We start from the raw sequence: 20,877 nt of genomic DNA, 5'->3' as shown, positions 1-20,877 counted from the left end.
GAGACTAAAAAAACAACAGAAAAAAATCAATGAAACTAAGAAATAGTTCTTTAAAAAGATAAACAAAATTGACAAACCGTTAACCAGGCTCACTAAGAAAAAAAGAGAGAAGGCTCAAATAAATGAAATCAGAAAGGAAAGAGGAGAAATTACAGTGGACACTTCAGAAATACAAAAGATTATATGCTATATTGGAAATAATCTAAATGTCCATCAAGTGATGACCATCCAATGGAATATTATTCAACAATAAAAAGAACAAACAATTGACGTATGCTAATATTAATGAACTTCCAAAACACTACACCAGGCACAAAAGACTACATATTATATGATTCCACTTCTACAAAAGATTCAGAGAAGGCAAATCTATAGAGACAGAAAGGAGATGAGGGGTTGCCTGGGCCGGGCAGGAAAGCAAGGACTAACGACAAACTGATATGTGATAGAAATGTTCTAAAAATTGGGCAAAATCCAGCACTTACTCATGCTAAAAATTCTCAGCAAACTAGGAATAGGGGAAACTTCCTCAACTTGATAAAAACCATCTACAAAAAACCTACAGCTAAAATCATATTTATGTTTATAATAGGGGAGGCTATGCATGAGTGGGGGCAAGGAGTATAGGGGAAATCTCTGTACTTTCCACTCAATTTTTCTGTGAACCTAAAACTTCTCTTAAAAAAAAAGCCTATTTTTTAAAAATCATACTTAACGGTGGAGGACTCAGTGCTTTCCCCCAAGATGAGCAGCAAGGTAATAATGTCCACTCTCACCACTCTCCTTCGTCCATAATGCTGCAAGTTCCAGACAGTGCAATAAGGCAAGACAAAGAAATAAAAGGCATACCAAGCAGAAGGAACAAACAGAACTGTCCCTATTTACAAATGATACAATTGTCTATATAAAAATATCTCAAGGAATCTACAAAAAAGTCCTAGAACTCATAAATGAGTTCAGCCAGGTCACTAGATACAAGATCAACACACAAAAAGCAATTGCATTTCTAAATATTAACAACAAAAAAGCAGAAACCAAAATTAAAAGTACACCACCATTTTCAATCGCTCCAAGGAAAATGAAATACTTGGGTAAAAATCTAACAAAACTTGCAAGATGGATACATTGAAAATTACAAACTGCTGATGAAAGAAATTAAAGATAGCCTAAATAAATGAAAAGACATACTTTGTTTATGGATTGAAAGACTCAACATAAGAAACATATTAATTCCCCCCAAACTGATCTGCAGATGTAACACAATTCCCATAAAAATCCAAGCAAGAATTTTTGTAGACATAGATGAGATTATAAAATTTATATGAAAAAGTAAAGGACCTGTTCAGACAGTTTTGAGGAAGAAGAACTAAATGGGAAGAAGCCCTTTACCCAGAGCCCAGGCTTCCCACACAGCCACAGGAGTAAGACAGAGAGCACCGGTGGGAGAACCATCAGCGGACCAGAGCACAGAGAGACCGAGGCAAAGACGCCCAGCTGACTACTGACAAAGAGGCAAAAGCAAGCCAGGCAACAAAAGATCTTGTCAACAAATGGTGCTGCAGCAACTGGACAACCATAGGCCAAAAGAGAAAAAATCAACCTAAGTTCACACCTTATACGAACAATAACTCAAAATGGATCACGAACTTAAACATAAAATATAAAACTGTCAGGAAAAACAACAGAAGAAGCTATTAGGACCCAGGGCTGGGTGAAAAGTTCTTAGACATAACAGGAAAAGTACGATCCAGGAAAGGAGAAATCAACGAATTGGACTTCATCCCAATTTAAAACTTTTGCTCTTCCGAAAGGCCCTATGAAAAAGACGAAAAGACAAGCTACAGACTGGAAGAAAATATCTGTAAACCACATATCAAATAAAGGACTTTTATCTAGACTATATCAAGAACTCTTTAAAGTCAACAGTAAAAAAAAAAAATCCAATTAGAAAATGGGCAAAAGACACGAACAGCTATTTTACAGAAGAGGATATACTGACAGAAAATAAGAACACGCAAAGATGTTCAATACCATTACAGCCATTAGGGCAACGCAAATTAAAACCACGACACATTATCAAAATGGCTAAAATAAAAAATAGTAATAACACCAAATGCTAGTTGGGATGTGGAAGAAGTGAATCACTAACACATTGCTGGTGGAAATGTAAAATGGTGCAGCCACTCTGGAAAACAATTCGGCAATTTCTTACAAAACTGAACACGCACTTACCACACGACCCAGCAATTGCACTCTTAGGCACTTATCCCAGAGAAATGAAAACACACACTCCCACATACATTCCCACAAAAGCCTAGACACGGGTGTTCACGGGACCTTTACTCACAACAGCAAAAATCTGGAAACAAGCCAAATGTCTCTCAGTGGGAGACAGCCAAACAAACTGATGTTCCACATCATGGAACACCACGCAGCCACACAAAGGAACAACTACTGACACACACAACGACTTGCACGGATCTGAGTGAAAAAGCCAATATCAAAAGGTTATACGCTAAGTGTTAAAGCTCTTTTAGAATTTGTTTAGCAGGTTTTCCAGTCCTCACTGGAAGACCCTCCTCCTCCCCAAAAAATGCTATATTCTGAATTATTCCATTTTGGTGACATGCTTGAAATAAAATTATAGAGATTAATGTGTGGCAACTATGCACTAGCAGTTGCCAGGAGGTAGGCACAGGGACAGGGTGGGTGTGCCTGAAATGTGGTAGCAGGAGATCTCTGCAGTGAGGGACAGCTCTGTATCCGGAGCATGGTGGTGGTGACACGAATCTATACATGATAAACTGGCACAGACCTATGCACACACACAGATGGGTATATGTGAAACTCATTAAATACACACAAGTACAGGTGAAACTGGTGAAACCCGAGTGAGCTCTGTGGACTGCACCCGTGTCAATGCCCTGGCTCTTACCTGGTATCCTAGTTACACAGCATGCTACCACTGAGGGAAACTGGGTAAAGGGTATAGAGGACTTTCTGCAACTTCCTGTGAATCTATAATTATCTCAAAAACACTTTACCAAACAGCCGGCCCAGTGGTGTGGTGGTTGAGCATGCGTGCTCTGCTTCAGTGGCCCAGGGTCACAGGTTCGGATCCTGGGCACAGACCTACACACCACTCATCAAGCAATGCTGTGGTAGGCATCCCACATATAAAAAGTAGAGGAAGATGGGCACTTATGTTAGCTCAGGGCCAATCTTCCTCAGCAAAAAGAGGACTGGTGGTGGATGTTAGTGCAGGGCTAATCTTCCTCAAAAAAAAAATTTTTAACCAAAGGACAAACTGGATTGGGGCAATAGTTGTACAAGTACACAAGTTTACTAAAAATTATCAAACTATACTTTTACAACACGTGAATTTTATGGTATACAAAACATACCTCAATAAAGCTGCTTTTAAAAAATAAACAATAGGGGCTGGCCTGGTGGCATAGTGGTTAAGTTTGTGTACTCCGCTTCAGCAGGCCAGAGTTCACAGGTTTGGATCCCAGGCATGGACCTACACACCACACATCAAGCCATGCTGTGGCGGCATCCCATATACCAAACATAGAGGAAGACTGGCACAGATGTTAGCTCAGCGACAATCTTCCTCAAGCAAAAGAGGAAGATTGGCAACAGATGTTAGCTCAGGGCCAGTCTTCCTCACCAAAAAAAATTAAAAATAAAATAAATAAAATAAAAAAGGGAAAACAATAATCAAACCCTGATGTATTTACTTATTTAAAGTGAATACTCATACATAACAGAGTATTTTGTTCAGAATATTCAGAGAATTCAAGTACAAAACTTTCAAGGTTCCTTCAAAACCTTTCTGTAGTTCATTTCTGATTTTAACTGAACTATACTATCAGTTATTTTTCTTTAAAAAGTTTCCATAAATATACATTTGCAACAACTTCCCTTTTATTACCACAAAAGTAGCAAGTCTTTCCTAACAAATTAAAAAGACAGATAACAAAAAATCGGCAGTCATATTTAAGTTAGTTTACTGACGATGAAAAGTACACGCCGTAAGAAAACAAGAGAGAGAGAGGATGAAACCACAGTAAGCCACGGAAACGCCTGCTCCTCAAAGAGAACACGGGGGGAACTCTGCACCTTATCTATGCTAAGTTCACATGCGGGACCACCACGGCAGGTGCTACAAAAGCTCGGCTGGCAGATACTCTACGGAAAGCCTCAGCTAACTCACAGTAACAGCACCATCCTTCAAAGAGTAATTCAGACACCCTCCCACAGTTTCATCTACACACGGAAGTTGGGCTCTTTCCTCTCTCGAGTTCAGAGGCTGCTGCTGCCAGACTCCCCTGACCAGCCTCGTGGATCACAGCAAGGCCCCGCTGAACCCCTCCACGGATCCGAGTCCATCATCACTGAGGACTCTCTCAATCTGGGCCATGAACCAAGCTTTCCGCTCCAGCAGCCACTCTCCAGCAGGTGTGGGCTTGCTGCTCATCCAGCACATTTCTTTATGATTCTGAGTCCAGACTTTGTTTTCTGACCTTTTCTTACATACTGGATTCAGTAACTTCTGCCTTTTCCTCACAACTTTTATCCACCCTAAGTACTTACTGGCAAGACTCTGATTTAGGATCTAGTCTCTAGATTCTTTCCTGGTCCCTCAACTCTCAAATAAGCTTCCAGAGTCCAGCCTCATGATCTGTACAGACCTGGACAGAGACCATAGAAAACGTTACAGAAAAGGCAGCTGCCAGTTCTCTACAGCAAGATGACACAGGGCTTTGTTACAGCAAACTTGCAGGGCCTCCCATCTGTGTCAAATTAAGTAAGATACTTACCTAGAAATGGGAAATAGTTTAATCTAAAATATTTCCACATTTAAAAAAATAATAAAATAAAAAACCAAAATATTTTAACTAAGGTTAAAGGGTCAGGGCATTAACATGCTTGTAATCTGACACTGCTTTACCATGGCCATTTCATTGTCTATACCAGCACTTTTCCAGAATGACTTATTTTCAAGCATTACATCTAAAATCTCGGCAAAATATGCATTTTTCTTATGCTTAGCAATTAAAAAAGAACAAGAAATTTAAGATTCTGCCCAATTTGAGCTTCAACCTTAACAAGGATGTCTCAGCAATTTAAGGAAGTATTGAACCCATGGATTGTATTGTTAACATTTAGCAAATTCCTTCTTGCCCCTTGGTCAACTTCTTTCAGAACATGAAACCACATTCCCATCTTAGTTTATCAAGATCTAAATAGGACATGACAAAGCTAAAGTTTCAACTTTCAATATGTGACACTCGTACTCAGTTTTGAGACTGAAACTCTTTCCCTAACCTTTCCCACTTGCTCAATATTAAAGTCTACCCAAAATCCACCAGTTCTGGAAAACCACCATTGCAGCGACACTCGGATACCCTCACACGAGGAGGCAGCAGGAGCCAAGTTCAGCACACAGGCGTGGGGCCTGGACCAGCTCCCTCCCATCCCTGGTACCTGCTGACCCAGCTGCACTGGGAGAAGCGCCTGAGAGGCACGGACAGCTGCTGACCACCTGCCAGCACGCAGTGAACACCACACAGGAGCTGCCACCACTGGTACTCCTAGTGTATTACTATTGAAAATAAAAACGCTCCAAATATTTCTATTTAATATATCTATCTCTGATTATAAACCATTATGTGCATGATTTTTTTTAAGATTATTATATTCTTAATTTTAATGTTTTAGAATGGTCTTTTAAACATAAAAATTAACAGTAAATGACTATTAAAAGGTACCAAGTAAATAGCCTCCACATTAAGCGGTTATAAAATCAAATGTTCAACTATTTCAAACCCATTCAGAATACACACATTTAAAAATACAATCTCTCGAGGCCTAAGGGCTAGAAAGACTGTCATTAATGCCACTTTGTGGACACAACCACGATGCTGGCGCTTGAAGCAGCGGTCTGTGAGCACCACACCTTCTTGTCTCTCATGCTGTCAGCTTGCACCGTCTCCAGGCGAGCTTTGAAGTGCTCACAATCCATCCTCAGTTGCTCTATTTCTTGCTCTTTCCTTTCCAGGTCTAGAAGAAAAAGATGTAAAAACACTCAATATTTCAAATCACTAATGTCTCCTAAGCATCCATGTTGCCTAATCTTCTTAGGAAAACCCGTACCAATTTCTCAGGTAGGATCAATCACATAACCAGTCCTTGAATAACCAGTATTGTAAAAGTTCTGCTTTTTAAGTTTTTATCAGTTTTTAGCCCATAGCAGAAAGCACTTTTTTTTGTTGTTTTCTGTTTTATGCTTTTAAGACCTCATTTTACTGCCAGACATATACTCAAGGCTTTAAGAAAGCGTGTTATTTAAAGGACTGAAGGCAGCACTGAGAAGCCCGACTGTCTCCTGGCACAGACTTGTATCTGATCCATAAAAAGCAGAAGGCAGCTGAGTGAGTAGATGGTGCCAGCCGGGGCTGATTCACAAAGCTAGCCTCACCAACTGGCATACTGACTCAATGGGAACAGCCGCAGTAGTAGTCAACGGAGGAGGGATCGAGACAAGAAAAGGCCACAGGGAAAGCTGGCAACCACGGAATACTTCCCCTCCACCATATTTGTTTAGATGATGATTCAAGTAGCCAGGAAAAATCCCAAAAGACTTTCACATTAATAAATCTGAAGTCAAAAGTATCATCAACTTTAAATAAAAACTATGCTGCAGAAATACTGACATTCAAAAAGAAAAGAAATACATAATTTAAAATTTTAAGTGCCTTGACTTCAAGGGCTAAGAAACCATAAGCCAAAATATACCAAGATTTGAGGGGGGACGTGCTCAGAGCTAATGGTGCAACTTCTCCAATTAAAGTAGCAATACTTGAGGACAGTAATTCTCAAACTTTAGTGCACATCAGAATGCCCTGGAGACTTGCTCCAACACAGACTGCTGGGCCCCATCCTCAGGGATTCTGATTTGGTAGGCCTGAGGTGGGCCTGAGAATCTGCATTTCTAACAAGTTTCCAGGTGAGACTGCTGGTCTGGGGACAGAGTTTAAGAACAACTGCTTCAGGATAACAGCGTGGTCTCTCATCACTAACGAAATGAAATCCACACAACCAGCAACGGCAAAGGAGGGGACCCAGCCATAGGAATGTGACAGAGTGGAAAAACGGAGGGTGGGGGAAGGCAGCCCGTGGTGCCGTGAGAGAAGCAGATGCCTGGGAAGTGGGACAGCACTCCACCCTAGAGGAGAAAAGGCTCACAGACACTTCCTCCAAGGAGGTGCAGACAAGAGAAGGGGTTGGCTGTATAAGCTAGGGGCCTGAGAAGGCGAGGGGAAGCCCAAACAAGGAACCTGGGGGCAGGGGCTGCCAAGAACAACAGGGGCATCGCAAAAAGCTCCAGAGGAATAGAGGGAGTCTACACCTTCTGGAGACCCTTTGCCCTAGAAGGAAGATCAGAAGCTAAAGCTAAACATTCAGTCAGAGATTACGACACTGGCAGGCAAAGCTGGCAAAGCTTCTTTTAAAACGTGTTTCTTAGAAACTAGGGAACTAGGGGAAAGTCACATGGGACTACTTCTTCTCCCGTAAGTCAGTTTTCTTTTCTGCCCTTCTACGATGTAGAACATGAAAGCCCAGGACATGACTTTCACTGAAATTATTTTGTCCCACTAATCCTGGCCACATGAGAAATCAAATACCAATCAAGTGCTACGCTTTGAAAACTACGTAATTGCCTTTGTAACAATATTAAATGAAAACATATATGTATTATTTATACATATTACTTATAATTATGTATGAAGTATGAACTGCATATGGTCACAGACAAAAAGAAAATATAAAAGGGAACTAAGATAATTTTTCCTTTTCAGTTAACTTTTAAATTTTTCTTCTATTATTAAACTGTATATTAGTCAAACACAGTAAAGAAGATAGGAAATTACATCTCTACAAGCCTTATTATGTGTACAAATATGTAGGCATTAATTTTGACTACCCAAAAGACTCTTTCATTATGATAACTTCATAATCTCTCTTGCTCTGTCATTCTCTATGATCCTCCTGTAAGTTAACATAACAAAGGGACAGAGTTAAAACACCCCACTCTACCATGGGCTACCCCAAAGACTTCCAGGTCAGCATCAGGGATGCCACACCCACCCGCTCCAGGCTGTCCAGGAGGCGGCAGCACGCTCCGCTGTACCAGCCCACCGCCTTGTGGCCAGATAGGAGCGTTGCTGCCGCCTCCTACCAACACCCCCCCCTCATTTTCCACTGGGACTGCAGCATGCCTGCCACCCAGACCACCACGAGCACAGGGAGTTTCATGTTTTGTTTTCTGATGCATCCCAAATGCCTAGAACAGCACATGGCACGGAGTAAGCACTTGATAGTCGTCACATAAATGAATTTCACTTCTTTATACATTCCTTCTGCTAATCCTTGAACACAGAAAAACCCGGCCACTTTGATTATATGTCTGATTCTTTTATAATGAGACTATATTGCTTTTGTAATTTTGTTAAAAAGCAGGGACAGAAACAATATGGATGGTGAATGACATAGCATACATAGTGAAGACAAGGTCTTACCCAGCCTCAGCACTGGAATAGGGAAGGAGCTGCCAGCCTGGACTGGAGTTCAACCGCTAATCTTAGTATCGAAATGAAGGGAAAATCTCCATTTAACTGTTAACTGAATGACAGGGTGGTCCAGACAGACTACCAATATACAGAAGCAATCTAAATCACCGGCCAGGTCAACCGCTACATAGCTTCTGAAATTTACAACTCTTCTTTGATAGTTTTAGTAACATGAGAGTGACTCTCTCTCTTAATGCTCAGTTCACGGGAAGAGTACAGAGAACTGTATAAAGGCAGGATATAGAGAGCTATAAATGAAAAGCTGGGTTTCTAAAACACTAACCAAAGAAATTTAAACTATACAAAAGGGATCAATTCCTCCTACCCTTTCTTTACCAACTGGTATGTTTATAACCAATTTAATAAATTACCATTTCTTTCATATCAACACGAAAATGTTTTTGATCAAAATAGCTAAGGAAAGAGTCTTAAATCCAAAATAAAGGCTTTCTAATGGCCGCTAACTTTTTCCTTATCACTCTCTAACAGATTTAGAGAATTTAGGATTACCTACTGATGGATTCCATCTTTCGTCTGAGCCGAGATTTGGAGGGTGCATTGGTTTCCCAAATCTGCTGTAACAAAGTAGCATAAGCCGGGTGGCTCAGAACAACAGAGCAGCTCTCCTCTCTCTGGAACCTGTAAGGGAAGGACCCTCCCCTGCCTCTGCCACCTTCTGGTGGCCCCAGACGTCACTGGGTTGATGGCAGCGTAATCCAACCTGCCTCCACCTTCACTTGGACTTCTCCCTGTGTTTCTTCACAGTATCTTCCCTCTGTGTGTATCTGTCTCTGCATCCAAATTTTTCCCTTATATAAGGACACCACTCATACCAGATTAGGGCCCACACTAAACATCTCATTTTAACTTAATCAGCCTAACATAATATAAATATAAGTTGAAAGAAATAAGAATATTCTAGGATTCATAAAATTTTTTTAAAACTTCAGTTAAAGAGCTGAAATGCATTTGCAATCCTACTGTCCAATCTAAGCCAGCCAAACAACACTTTAATTAGCTGTCAAATTTTTAAAACAAACCAAAGGGGTGAAAGAGGAGAGCTGGAACCAGAACACAGAAATATTTTTTTCCTGCACTGCCAAAAATCTGCTTCCAAAACCACTCTTTTTCTAACGTAAAGGGCACTGGAATACCCTTTTACAAGATGAAGAAACTGTGTGACTAACAGGAATTTGTCCTCCACTGGCACTGCCAATGACTTGGCAGGACCTTGTATTGCTACCTTTTCTCAGCCGCATGCTGGAGCTCCTCAGTCCACCTGTAAACGATGAGGAAAGGATCGGATCCTAACCTTTTACATCCCCACGCTACTTACCACGGCCTGACGAATATCAGACACGTAATAAACACCTACCTGAGTGATTTACCAACTAAATTCACTGAAAGACTTGAAGACAAATACTATCAGAAAAAAACTAAGATCAATCTTGCTGAACTCAAGAATTCTGTTACAAGTATTTCCCAAACCAGAGTCAGGGAATTTTGCTTTTCATTTATTGGCATACAAATATAATGTTAACAATCGGGTGGTCAGGAGCGACATACTCGAATAATGGACGCCTCCACCCCCCACCCTGGCTACCATCCCACCTCCTCTGACCACAAGCCTACAAGACTTCTGACTTCTTGCCCAGTCCCCAGTGCTCTGCCCAGTCTCCACGCACCCTTCAGATCCGCTCTCCACCCACTGTGCGCCCCGAGAGGGTGCAGTCAACGTCCACAGGAACTGGCCTCCTGTGCTTACGGCTTCCTGCTGGATAAACAGTGGCAGGCTCCACAGGAAAGGAGGACAGGTTGAGACAAGTTGGGACATCTGCTTCCCCTCTGCCTCATCGCTGCCAGCCTTCCAGTCAGCAGTGCCCCCTCCGGCTGAGGCCACGGTCCCATCGAGCAGCTCCCTCTCGCGAGTCTGGCAGCTCTCAGGAAGGCCATGTCGCCTCACTCCCCCAGCTCCCAGGGCTCTGCTGCCCTCATTTGTTCCCAAGCCCTGCCCACACCTGTGCTGCCATCTCTTCAGTACACTCCTTGTCTGCTGCTTTTGTTTCCTTCCAGGACGGGCACGTGATACACTCTGATCTTATCTCATTTGGGCCACAATAAACTTTTGGTCATATTAAATATCTCTTTTTGGTGCTCACTCTTTTGTCCCACTCTTCACAATTATCTCTCTAGTTGATATTTGTATGGGCCAGGAATAATAATTCTCTGAGGCAAAACAGAGGTCCCCCTTTCTTCTCATCAATATCAAACTCTTGGGAAATTAACCTCAACACCCCCCTACAAATACTTTAGAAATACTGCCCTGCTAAGAACCCAAGAGTGTCTCAGGGATGCTTATGGTTCTGTAAACGTTTAAGTAGTATTTCCATTTTACAGTATGTTTTTTTAAACTTTTTATTTGGAAATAATTTCAAACTTAGAAAACATGGAATGAAGAAAAATAACACAAAGAACACCCTTTAGGCAGACGTATCTACTGTTAACATTTTACCACATTTGCTCATCGTATGTGCCGTGCGCAAACACACACACAATACATTCTTTGAGCCAGCTGGGCTAACTTACATATATCCTGGCCCTGTACTCCTAAATACTTCAGTGAATATTTCCCAAGAAGAGGGACAATGCCTTAGACACCCACTATGTACAACTGTCAACTGCAGAAAAATTAATATTACTACCTTTACCTAATCTACCACTGACATTCCAATTCTGTCATACGACCCAAAATTGTACTTTATAGCAACTTCTCCCTTCACAGTACAGCATCCAGTCTGGGGTCACGTATTGCATTTAGCTGTCAGGTATCTTTAGCCTTCTTTAATCTGGAACATCTCCATAGCCTGTCTTTTCTGCATGACATTACAATATATTCTTAAAAATCTAAAAATCACAACAACATATATGGAAGGAATTCCATTTCCAACTCTGATGGTCACGTAGCAGATCAACCTTCCCACCAAGAATAACTAGAAAAGCGGAATTTAAAGAAACAACAGAAACTCATTTGAAGGTGTCTGAGCTATGGAGTCACACAGCCTTGAGGGCCAAGGCCGAGAGAAGGGAGTGCAGTGAGGTGAGCCCAGCTCTCTACCCAGCCTTCCCTGAGGCATCTGCACATTCAAAGGCAGCACAGCAAAGAGGCGGCAAAGCTAGGCAGAGTGCTCCACAGTCTCATCAAGCTGGGGAAATAAAAATCAAGTACAGAGCTATCAGATGGACTTAGGGCAGGCCATGATCCTGGAAAAGACGGAAGCATAGAAAAATGAGCTGACATCAGAGCCATTTCTCCCTCCAGGCACTCAGCAATGCGCAACCAGCACCGTGAGGCTGCAGAGGCAAGCAGACAGTGAGAGAAGAAATGCCAGGATGCCAAGCAGAGCTAGAATCAGTCTTGCGGTGCTGGAGAGACCAAAATTGAAGGTCAGAGCCCACCAAAATGGAAAGACCGGGAAACAACTCCAGCTCTCAGGTGGACCCCCTTGAAGGACCAAAAACCTAATAGAGACAATGAACCACAAATAGGCCAGTTGGAACCAAGACTGAAACCAGCTGTGAATCAATCCCTGACCGGATGAAGGTAATCTCTGACTCTATTCTCACTGGCAGAAGCCAGAAGAAAAAAAAATTCCTTGCTAGAGAAAAATATCATCATCCACAGCCTACGCCAGTTTTCATTCAAAAAATGCGTTGATTGATAAAAAATTACCAGGACTACCAAGAGGAAAAACAGGTAATACAAACAGACCAATAGGTGACCCAGATATTGGATTTACCAGACTCAAGACTTTAAAATAACTGATTATGTTCCAGAAAATAGGCAACAAGAGAATTTCATCAGGGAGCTAGAATAAAAAACCGCCAAGCGGAAAATCAACACAAAAATGAATAAATACTAATATTAAACAAATAATTTAAAAATAAATAATAAAACTAATGAAGAACTCAGAATCAGATCCACACATATACAGCCACTTATGACAAAAACAACAGCGTAGTATGGAAGGGGAAGACTGTCTTTTCAATAAATGGTGCTGGGTCATTTGGCCACACATGGCTTAATGGCTATTTTTAAAATAGAAGAGAACAGCATGGATTATACAACACCTTCATCATCACAGAAAGTTCTGCTGGACCACATTGACAGAGGCAAGGTGCTGTTGTACAGATCTTAAATTACACAAAATAACTTGTTTTTTACTGCTAATCAGTCGAATCTCTCTCCAGTATATCATGGCTGTGCTGGTTTGTATTCATTGCAGGTATTCAATGAACAAACAAGGCTGGTTCACAGTATTAACATTTTAACATATTTACTAAAGTTTTAAAAGGTTAAAACTAGTGTTTCAGACTTTTTTATTGAGGTCATTAGCAGTTTATAACATTGTGAAATTTGAGTTGTACATCATTATTAATCAGTGACCATATATATGTGCCTCTTTACCCCTTATGCCCACCCCGCAGCCCCCTTCCCCTCTGGTAACCACTAATCTGTTCTCTTTGTCCATGTGTTAGTTTATCTTCCACATACGAGTGAAATCATGTGGTGTTTGTCTTTCTCTGTCTGGCTTATTTCGTTTAACATAACACCCTCAAGGTCCATTCACATTGTTGCAAATGGGACAATTTTGTCTTTTTTTTTATGGCTGAGTTGTATTCCATTGTATATATACACCACATCGTCTTTATCCATTAATCAGTTGATAGGCACTTGGGTTGCTTCCATATCTTGGCTATTGTGAATAAAGCTGCAATGAACATAGGGGTGGGATAGCTGGGTCGTATGGTAGTCCTATTTTTAATTTTCTGGGAAATCTCCATACTGTTTTCCATAGTGGCTGCACCAGTTTGCATTCCCACCAACAGCGTATGAGGGTTCCCTTTTCTCCACATCCTCTCCAACATTTGTTATTTTTCGTCTTGGTTATTATAGTCATTCTAACAGGTGTAAGATAATATCTCATTGTAGTTTTAATTTGCATTTTGCTAATGATTAGCGATACTGAACATCTTTTCACGTGCCTATTGGCCACTGCACATCTTCTTCGGAAAAATGTCTGCTCATATACCTTCCTCATTTTTTGATCAGATTGTTTTTTTGTTGTTGAGTTGCATGAGTTCTTTATTTATCTTGTAAATTAACCCCTTGTCGGATATAAGCTTTGCAAATATTTTCTCTCAGCTGGTGGGATGTCTTTTCATTTTGTTCCTGGTTTCCTTTGCCTTGCAGAAGCTATTTAGTCTGATGTAGTCCCATTTGTTTTTTCTTTCGTTTCCCTTGCCTGAGTAGACATGGTATTCAAAAAGATTTTTCTAAGACCTAAGTCAGAGAGTGCACTGCCTACATTTTCTTCTAGGACTTTTACAGTTTCACGTCTTACCTTTAAGTCTTTAATCCATTTTGAGTTCATTTTTGTGCATAGCATAAGATAATGGTCTACTTTAATTCTTTTGCATGTGGCTATCCAGTTTCCCCAACACCATTTATTGAAGAGACTTTCCTTTCTTCATTGTATGTTCTTGGCACCTTTGTCAAAGATCAGCTGTCTGTAGATGTGCAGTTTTATCTCTGGGCTTTCAATTCTGTTCCATTGAACTGCGTGTCTGTTTTTGTACCAGTACCATGCTGTTTTGGTCACTCTGGCTTTGTAGTATATCTTGAAGTCAAGGATTGTGATGCCTCCAGCTTTGTTCTTTTTTTCTCAGGATTGCTTTAGCTATTTGGGGTCTTTTGTTGCCCCATATGAATTTTAGGATACTTTGTTCTATTTCTGTGAAGAATGTCATTGGGATTCTGATTGGAATTGCATGGTATCTGTAGATTGCTGTAGGTAATATGAATATTTTAACTATGTTTATTCTTCCAATCCATGAGCATGGAATCTCTTTCCACCTCTTTGTCATCATCAATTTCTTTCAATAATGTCTCATAGTTTTCATTGTATAGGTCTTTCACCTCCTTGGTTAAATTTATTCCTGGATATTTTATTCTTTTTGTTGCGATTGTAAATGGGACTGTACTCGAGTCCTCTTTCTCCCTCCTCCCGCCTGACTGCATTCACTCCTACCTCCATGTTCCCCTTCATCACTGCTTAAGACAGGAGCAAACGCAGCCCTGAGACTGCTCAAAGCCAAGAATCTTCCCGGACCACATGGCGAGGGGGAGGGGGCACAAATCCACACATCAAACAGCTCTCGCTGCCATCATGTGATCCTGAGATTGCCTCTGTGGGACCCATTCTCAGAGCCATGGCTATGTGCTTCATCTGGGAGAGAGGCCCCTGGGAAGGCCACCAGACCTAGTCCTCATAAAAAGAAAAAGGGAATTTTTGTTTTTCTCACATCGCCCAAGTAGCAAATATTCAAGAGCCAAAATGAGGTGAAAGATGTCTTAGGAGACCATCTTTTAAACCAGGCCTTAGGCCAGGGAAGCAGACGTCCTCAAGGACCAGGTCAAGTGCAAAGTTCACAGTGAAGCCTCCTGTAACCACTGCAGTCCACTTTGACCTTTCCTTTTAACACTCAGTATCCTGTAGCACACGCTGCTTCATGAAATTCTGCTACAATTGAGAAAGAAGAGCATGCAGAGACAGGAGGGTAGGCAGTCCCTCAGGACCAAATATTCAGCCAGGCTCTGAGGATATAAACAGGAGCCCTGCCCTCCCACCACCTTACACCGTAAGATGGGAATAAAACCATTCTGTCTGAAATAAAAGTACAGGATGCTCTGACAACATCTAACAGGAAGACAGATGGTGTCTACGCAGTCATATAAGGAAGTGAGACTAAGTCCAACAATATAAAGCCTATCAAGCCATTGTATAGTTTTGTTTCGGTTTTTGGGTGGTAGTGGGTTTTAGCAGGGTTTTGTTTTCTAGTCTTTATCCTAAGAGCAAGGAGAAGCAAGCCACTAAAGACTTAAGAAGGGGAATGACATTCTGAATTGTTAAAAATTACTCAGGCTACAGTATACAGAATGGACTACAGAGTGGCAATGAGTGGATGCTGTCAGGAGGCAGAGATTCAGGCAAAATGACAGAGGCCGGGCCTCTGGTGGTGGCAGTGGCAATGACAGCAGGCTGATGAGTTCAGGATGCACCATGAGGGGAAATATACAGGACTTACCGGCAGACAGGTGGGCGGGGGGGATAGTGAAGAGAGAGGTTGGCAACAAGGAGGATCCTAGGTCTCTAGTCTGAACGGTGGTGCCTGGGGCAGACTGAGGTAGGCAAAATTGGGGTGGGGTGGAGGGATGATTATCATGAATCAGTCATGACAAAGTATAAATCGGCTTGCTCTGAGAAAGTGAAAATCTGTCCTGCAATTTGGATAACAGGCTGGGATAACAGACACATGTAATGCCAGCTGCCAAGTTACCAGGAGAGAGTGTTTCTCCCAAGGACACACTGCAACTGCAAAGTGTCATAATGATCCCTTCTTTCAGGGAATGCTGATTTCTTATTCAGAGAAAGCTTATTCTGTAAAACCCCACACTATCAGAAATTTTGCTGTTTGGACTTATACCAGTAGAAAGGAAACATCCCACTCCTGCCTGCAGGATCCAACTCACTGTGACACAGAGCAGCAGCCTTGATTCCCAGCTGGCTGCAGAGCTTCAAACGAGGGATTTCGAGATAGGATGTTCCACATCTATCTAAATTTTGTAGTTTTCAAGGAAACAGGACCTGGGTCCACTGCATGAGACCTGATGCTGATCCCTTCACACACAGCCCAACTTTGCCTGGAGCCCATCAAAACAGGCTTCACTTGCACTTCACCTCCAACGCATCCTGCCCCCAATCCTATGGCAACTCTGTCCTGTCCTTTGCTGGCAAAACACCCACAGTTCCTCCGGTGTGTGGTCTCCTCGTTGCAATGAGCCAGTAAATCTGACCTTGTTGTTCCTCTTGGTTGTATGTTGATAAGGCTAGGATAAACATTTAGAATTTGAAATGACTGTGAAACAGCGAGAAGAAATGCCAAGCAGGAGTTAGATGCAGTGCCCTGATCCCGGAGCGGGGGTCTGGGCTAGAGATAAATCTAGGAGCCGCTGGCATCAAGATGGCAACTGAAGCTATGTGTGTGCACAGACTGCCCACAGAGAGGCCATGGAGTGAGGAGAGAAGGGGGTCTTGGCTTGAGCCTCAAGCAGCACGGCTGGCTGAAAGGCTGCTGCACAGAAGGATGAATCGGCAAAGCTCATCAGGAAGAAGCGGCCAGAGAGACCAGTGGGAAGAGGGGACTCCATGGCCTGAGGAAGGCCAGGGACTGTGAGGCAAGACCTCCTAAAGTCTAACTTTGATCAGGTCACCATAGATTCATTCGGGGCCCTTACCTCTGTAAGCACTACAATTTGATTCTGGCAGAGGACTGACCTCCAAAGATCGACTCATGCTAACCCATTCACGAGATCCTGATGAACTTCTCAGAACGCCAGTTCATTAACCTGCAGTGAGAAACAGACAGCCAGCAAGCTGACTCTGCTGCTGGTCAGCAGCTTCCTTCCCTGAAGATAAATGCATGTGGGACACTAACGACTTGCAGGAGGCTGCTGGATGAGCGTGGGATCAGAACCAGGGAGGTTAGGAAGACGACGACCTGGACCTATGGTAGTAAGCGACATGGAGCATATCTAGCAGGGTCTCAACGGGAAACAAATCAACCCAGATGTCGAGACTTAACGGGAAGGACTAGTTACAGAGTGTGGAGCAGGGATAAGAGACCCAGCAAGGGATGGTGAGGCACCAGGGACTAGCAACAACCCTCCAGCTGAAGGAACGAAGGGAGAAAACAGTGTTACTGGAGCCCAGTGAGAGCTGGGACTGTGGAGGAGGCCCCCAAGTGGGAGTCACAGCTGTGGAGCGAGCAGGAGGAAACACCCCAATCTCCCTCTCCGCCCACTGAGGCCTTCCATTGGTGAGCCTCACTGGCAGCCAGCAAGGAGGCACACAGTCTGCAGGAGCCCGCCTCCCAGAGCACACCAGAGGAGAGAGGATTCCAAAGAGAGAATAAACAGGACAGGGAGCCATGGCAACCACGCGCACTCTCCCTTCTAACCGTGTATAGCTGCCCCCTTGACCAGACACATTTGCACAAACCAGATGCACTGTTGAGTCCAGCTATCTTCTCGCCTGGGCTAGTGCCAGAGACCCGACCTGAGCCCTCCAGACGTGCCTTTTCTAGAGCTCATGCGGTGACGGCAAACAGTCAAACGCAGTGCAGTGAATCAGCCTTAACCATTGAAGGCCGATTTAATCGTAACTCAGCCTCAATTAGGCAACTACTGAATCCATCCCAGAATATCTCCAAGAACTTCAACAGGCTGCTAGACTGACATATGACTAACAGCTCAGCTCAAATCTCAAAATCCGAATGGACAAGAACCAGCAAGCCTGGACTTATACCAGTGCGAGGAACTGACCTGTCCATCAACCTGGAGACCAGTGAACACACATCTAACTACCTCTCCAGACACACCAAACTGCATGCAAGGTTGCCCCACGGCCAGATGCTTAACTTACACAAGGAAGGACTTCATTTTCCCTGTGGCTTTTTCATTATAACAGTACAGTTATATGTCGCTTGAGGACGGGGATTCGTGCTGAGAACGGCATTGTCAGGCGATTTCGTCATGGTGTGAACGTCAGAGTGCACTTACACAAACCTAGATGGTACAGCCTGCTACACAGCTATGCTCTTCGGCACTAACCTTATGGGAGCACCATCGTACGTGTGGTCTGTCGTTGACCGAAAGCTCGTTATTTAGTGCATGACTGTATAAAAGTCTTCTGCCAAGAAGACAGGTGGAGAGAAAGAGAAACTGGTAACAGACACTCCTAAAAGCTGGCAACTCTTCCTCCAACACAAACTTACACATGTCCCAGTTATTCAGTTGAGGGCCCCTCCCTTTCTCATGTCTTACCTGACTCTCCCCAAGGCAATTACAAGGACTATAACGGTATCTTAGAGTTTATTGACAATTCCTTTACAGTTATTCACATAAGGTAAATCTGCTGGAACAGATTGCTGTCACCATCAACGACTGCCAAAGACGAAGTAAGACTCACTTTTTTCCATAATCTTTAATTTCTGGAAGCTTTCCAGTACTTCCCCATTCAGGATCCTGGGTAAGAAGTCCCGGATTTGCATCACTTCAGTGGTCAGCCGTTCCAGATCCTTCTTTCGGACTTTCACGAATTCTTCTTTAGCTCCCACGTGCTAAAAGAACAAGATTTTAAGATGACATTTCCCTTCAGATCACCAGAACCAGCAGCCCTGACCAGCTTGCTTCCTTTTTTTTAAGGCCTCTTGTGTTCATAACGGTCTCAAAAGCACATCTTTACCCTAAAGAGTACAACTCTGCTATACACGTCACGTCCCGAGAGCCGAAGCCCCAGCCAGTTTCCTTTTCTAAGTGCATACGAGGGAGGCCTAATCCTGAAAGCCAAAGAGAACGCCAGCATCCCCTCCCGAGCGGTCCAGCGCCAAGCTAATCAGGAGGGAAGGACGTTTACCGGGTCCCCACTGGGCGCCCAGCCTTTGCTGGTCATCTCATTTCGTAGTGTTCAACACGACCCTCCAAGGTTGTCCAGGCCGGAAACGGAGGCCTGGGGAGAATGGGTGGCTGTCTCAAGGGACGCCATTAGCGGGGGACCGAAGCAGGAGGGGAACACAGATCGGGCTCCAGGGTCTAAGCTACATCACTGCAGGGACGTCACTACGTGCAGTCAGGGGACACAGGTCCCCCGTGGAGCCGCATTCTCCCAGAGCCCACACCGAGCCCCGGCGCAGCGAGAGGGCCTTGAGGGCACGGCTGGGTCCGAGGCCGCCACCGCCAGCTCTGTGCCCAGCGCCCCATCGCGCCGCCCTCACCCCCGACCAGGCCTAGCTGTCCGCCCACGAGGCCCAGGCCCTTCCCCAGCGTCCGCTGAAGCGCGGGGTAGCGCATGGCGGCAGCTCAGACGCACGGGCGGGCAGGGCCCCCTCACTGACCCAGCAGGCCTCCTCGACGTCCCCCGCCTCGCCCATGGCCGCCACTGCCTCAGCTCCGTGCGCCTGCGCGGCGACGCGCCCTCTGACCCCACACGCCAGAAAGCGCGGGAGCGCGTCCGCGCCGAGGGCTTGAGAACAGAGAGCCGCGAGGCTCAAACTCCGTAGCGTTTGCGCGGCACGCTGGGCCCTGCGGACTCGGGGTGGGCTCGGCGAGAGCCGGCCTCTCTCTTCTGGCTCCGCTGGGGTTTTAAACTTGTTAACTGCAAAGCTAAAGGACAGCGAGACCCAGGTGTAAGTGTCAAGTGAGGTAAGTCGAATCGGCCTTTCCTGTTTGGTAACGGATGCTAGACTAAGGGGCGGTGCACTCAAAGGAACCGGCACCCGTCCAGCCGGCGGCCACTCTCCCCTGCTCGGCACTGAGCCTCATTAGCAAGGATCAACGCTTTCTCACCACAGCTCCTCGGGGTGTCTGCTCCCACAGGGAGCGTTAGTCCAGCCGGCTGGCTAGGTAACTGAGATGACCACCTGAACTTGGAGATGTCACCTGGTCCATTCACTTGCCCCAATACGCCCGCTGAGTTCGCGAAACATGGTGCAGCCTGTGGGTTCAAACGTACCCAGTTACCGCACAACTAAGGCCGTCTGTCTCTGAAACCGGCAGGAAGCTGACTCTGCCCTAGGCGCCGGAGTGCGTGCTCTCCAGGCCTGAGGGTGGACTCGCGAGCACATGCTGCAAATCCCTGCCCTGCACTGGGACCTGCCCTGCCGCTGGCCCTGTCCTAGAACTCGTCCTCGCCCCCTCTCTGCCCCAGGACCTGGACGCTGGAGGGGGCCGCCTCTCCCGGCCCCTCGATGGCGCTGCCCCCAATATCCCGCCAAAAACCCCACGCACGGCCCTTCTTCCCAGTCTCCACCCTGCGGAGGCGGCCCGAGGAGTCCAATGCAACTGAAAACCCGTGTATTTCGCAGGACAGCTGCCGATCGGATGGGGTTTTTGTGGAGTGGGCTTAAAAATTCGAGACCACTTAAAATTGGCCATCCGTCTCTTCCTGGCCAAGGCTCAACGCTGGCTAACCGCGCCGTCCACGGCCCCGAGCTTTGGCTGCCGAAAGACGGCAGAGACGCGAAGGCGCGACGCGAACCCCCGCGAGGAACTCCGCTGGCCGGCGCCTTCATGACGCCATCAGCCCGCGCGCCGCCGCCGCCTTCTGCGCAGTCGCGGCAG

The 20,877-nt window shown here is 44.6% G+C and overlaps 1 protein-coding gene and 1 non-coding gene across 3 annotated transcripts in view; one reads left to right on the top strand and one right to left on the bottom strand.

The window, feature by feature from the left end:
- Positions 1-20,805, bottom strand: part of LOC124234232 (heat shock factor 2-binding protein) — a 107,410-nt gene extending 86,605 nt beyond the window's left edge. The window contains exons 1-4 of one of the 2 annotated variants that reach the window (XM_046651474.1): positions 20,675-20,805; positions 19,653-19,920; positions 18,728-18,878; positions 5,966-6,069 (exon numbers count right to left, since the gene is read on the bottom strand). In XM_046651474.1, the coding sequence (XP_046507430.1) occupies positions 5,966-6,069; positions 18,728-18,878; positions 19,653-19,920; positions 20,675-20,691 (540 nt within the window). In that variant the 5' untranslated portion in view covers positions 20,692-20,805. Of the gene's footprint in view, positions 1-5,965; positions 6,070-18,727; positions 18,879-19,652; positions 19,921-20,103; positions 20,445-20,674 lie in introns of those variants that run through there. The other variant, XM_046651475.1, reaches the window with a different exon arrangement.
- On the top strand, positions 2,518-2,579 carry LOC124234404 (U7 small nuclear RNA). The gene has a single exon (XR_006887296.1). It is a non-coding gene; the product is annotated as a U7 small nuclear RNA (small nuclear RNA).
- Positions 20,806-20,877: the final 72 nt, after the last annotated feature.

Source organism: Equus quagga, unplaced genomic scaffold, assembly GCF_021613505.1.
Source record: "Equus quagga isolate Etosha38 unplaced genomic scaffold, UCLA_HA_Equagga_1.0 73442_RagTag, whole genome shotgun sequence".
In the NCBI taxonomy this organism is placed as follows: Eukaryota; Metazoa; Chordata; class Mammalia; order Perissodactyla; family Equidae; genus Equus; species Equus quagga.
The sequence above is the reverse complement of the archived record's forward strand: the minus strand, read 5'-3'. Positions and strand labels throughout refer to the sequence as shown.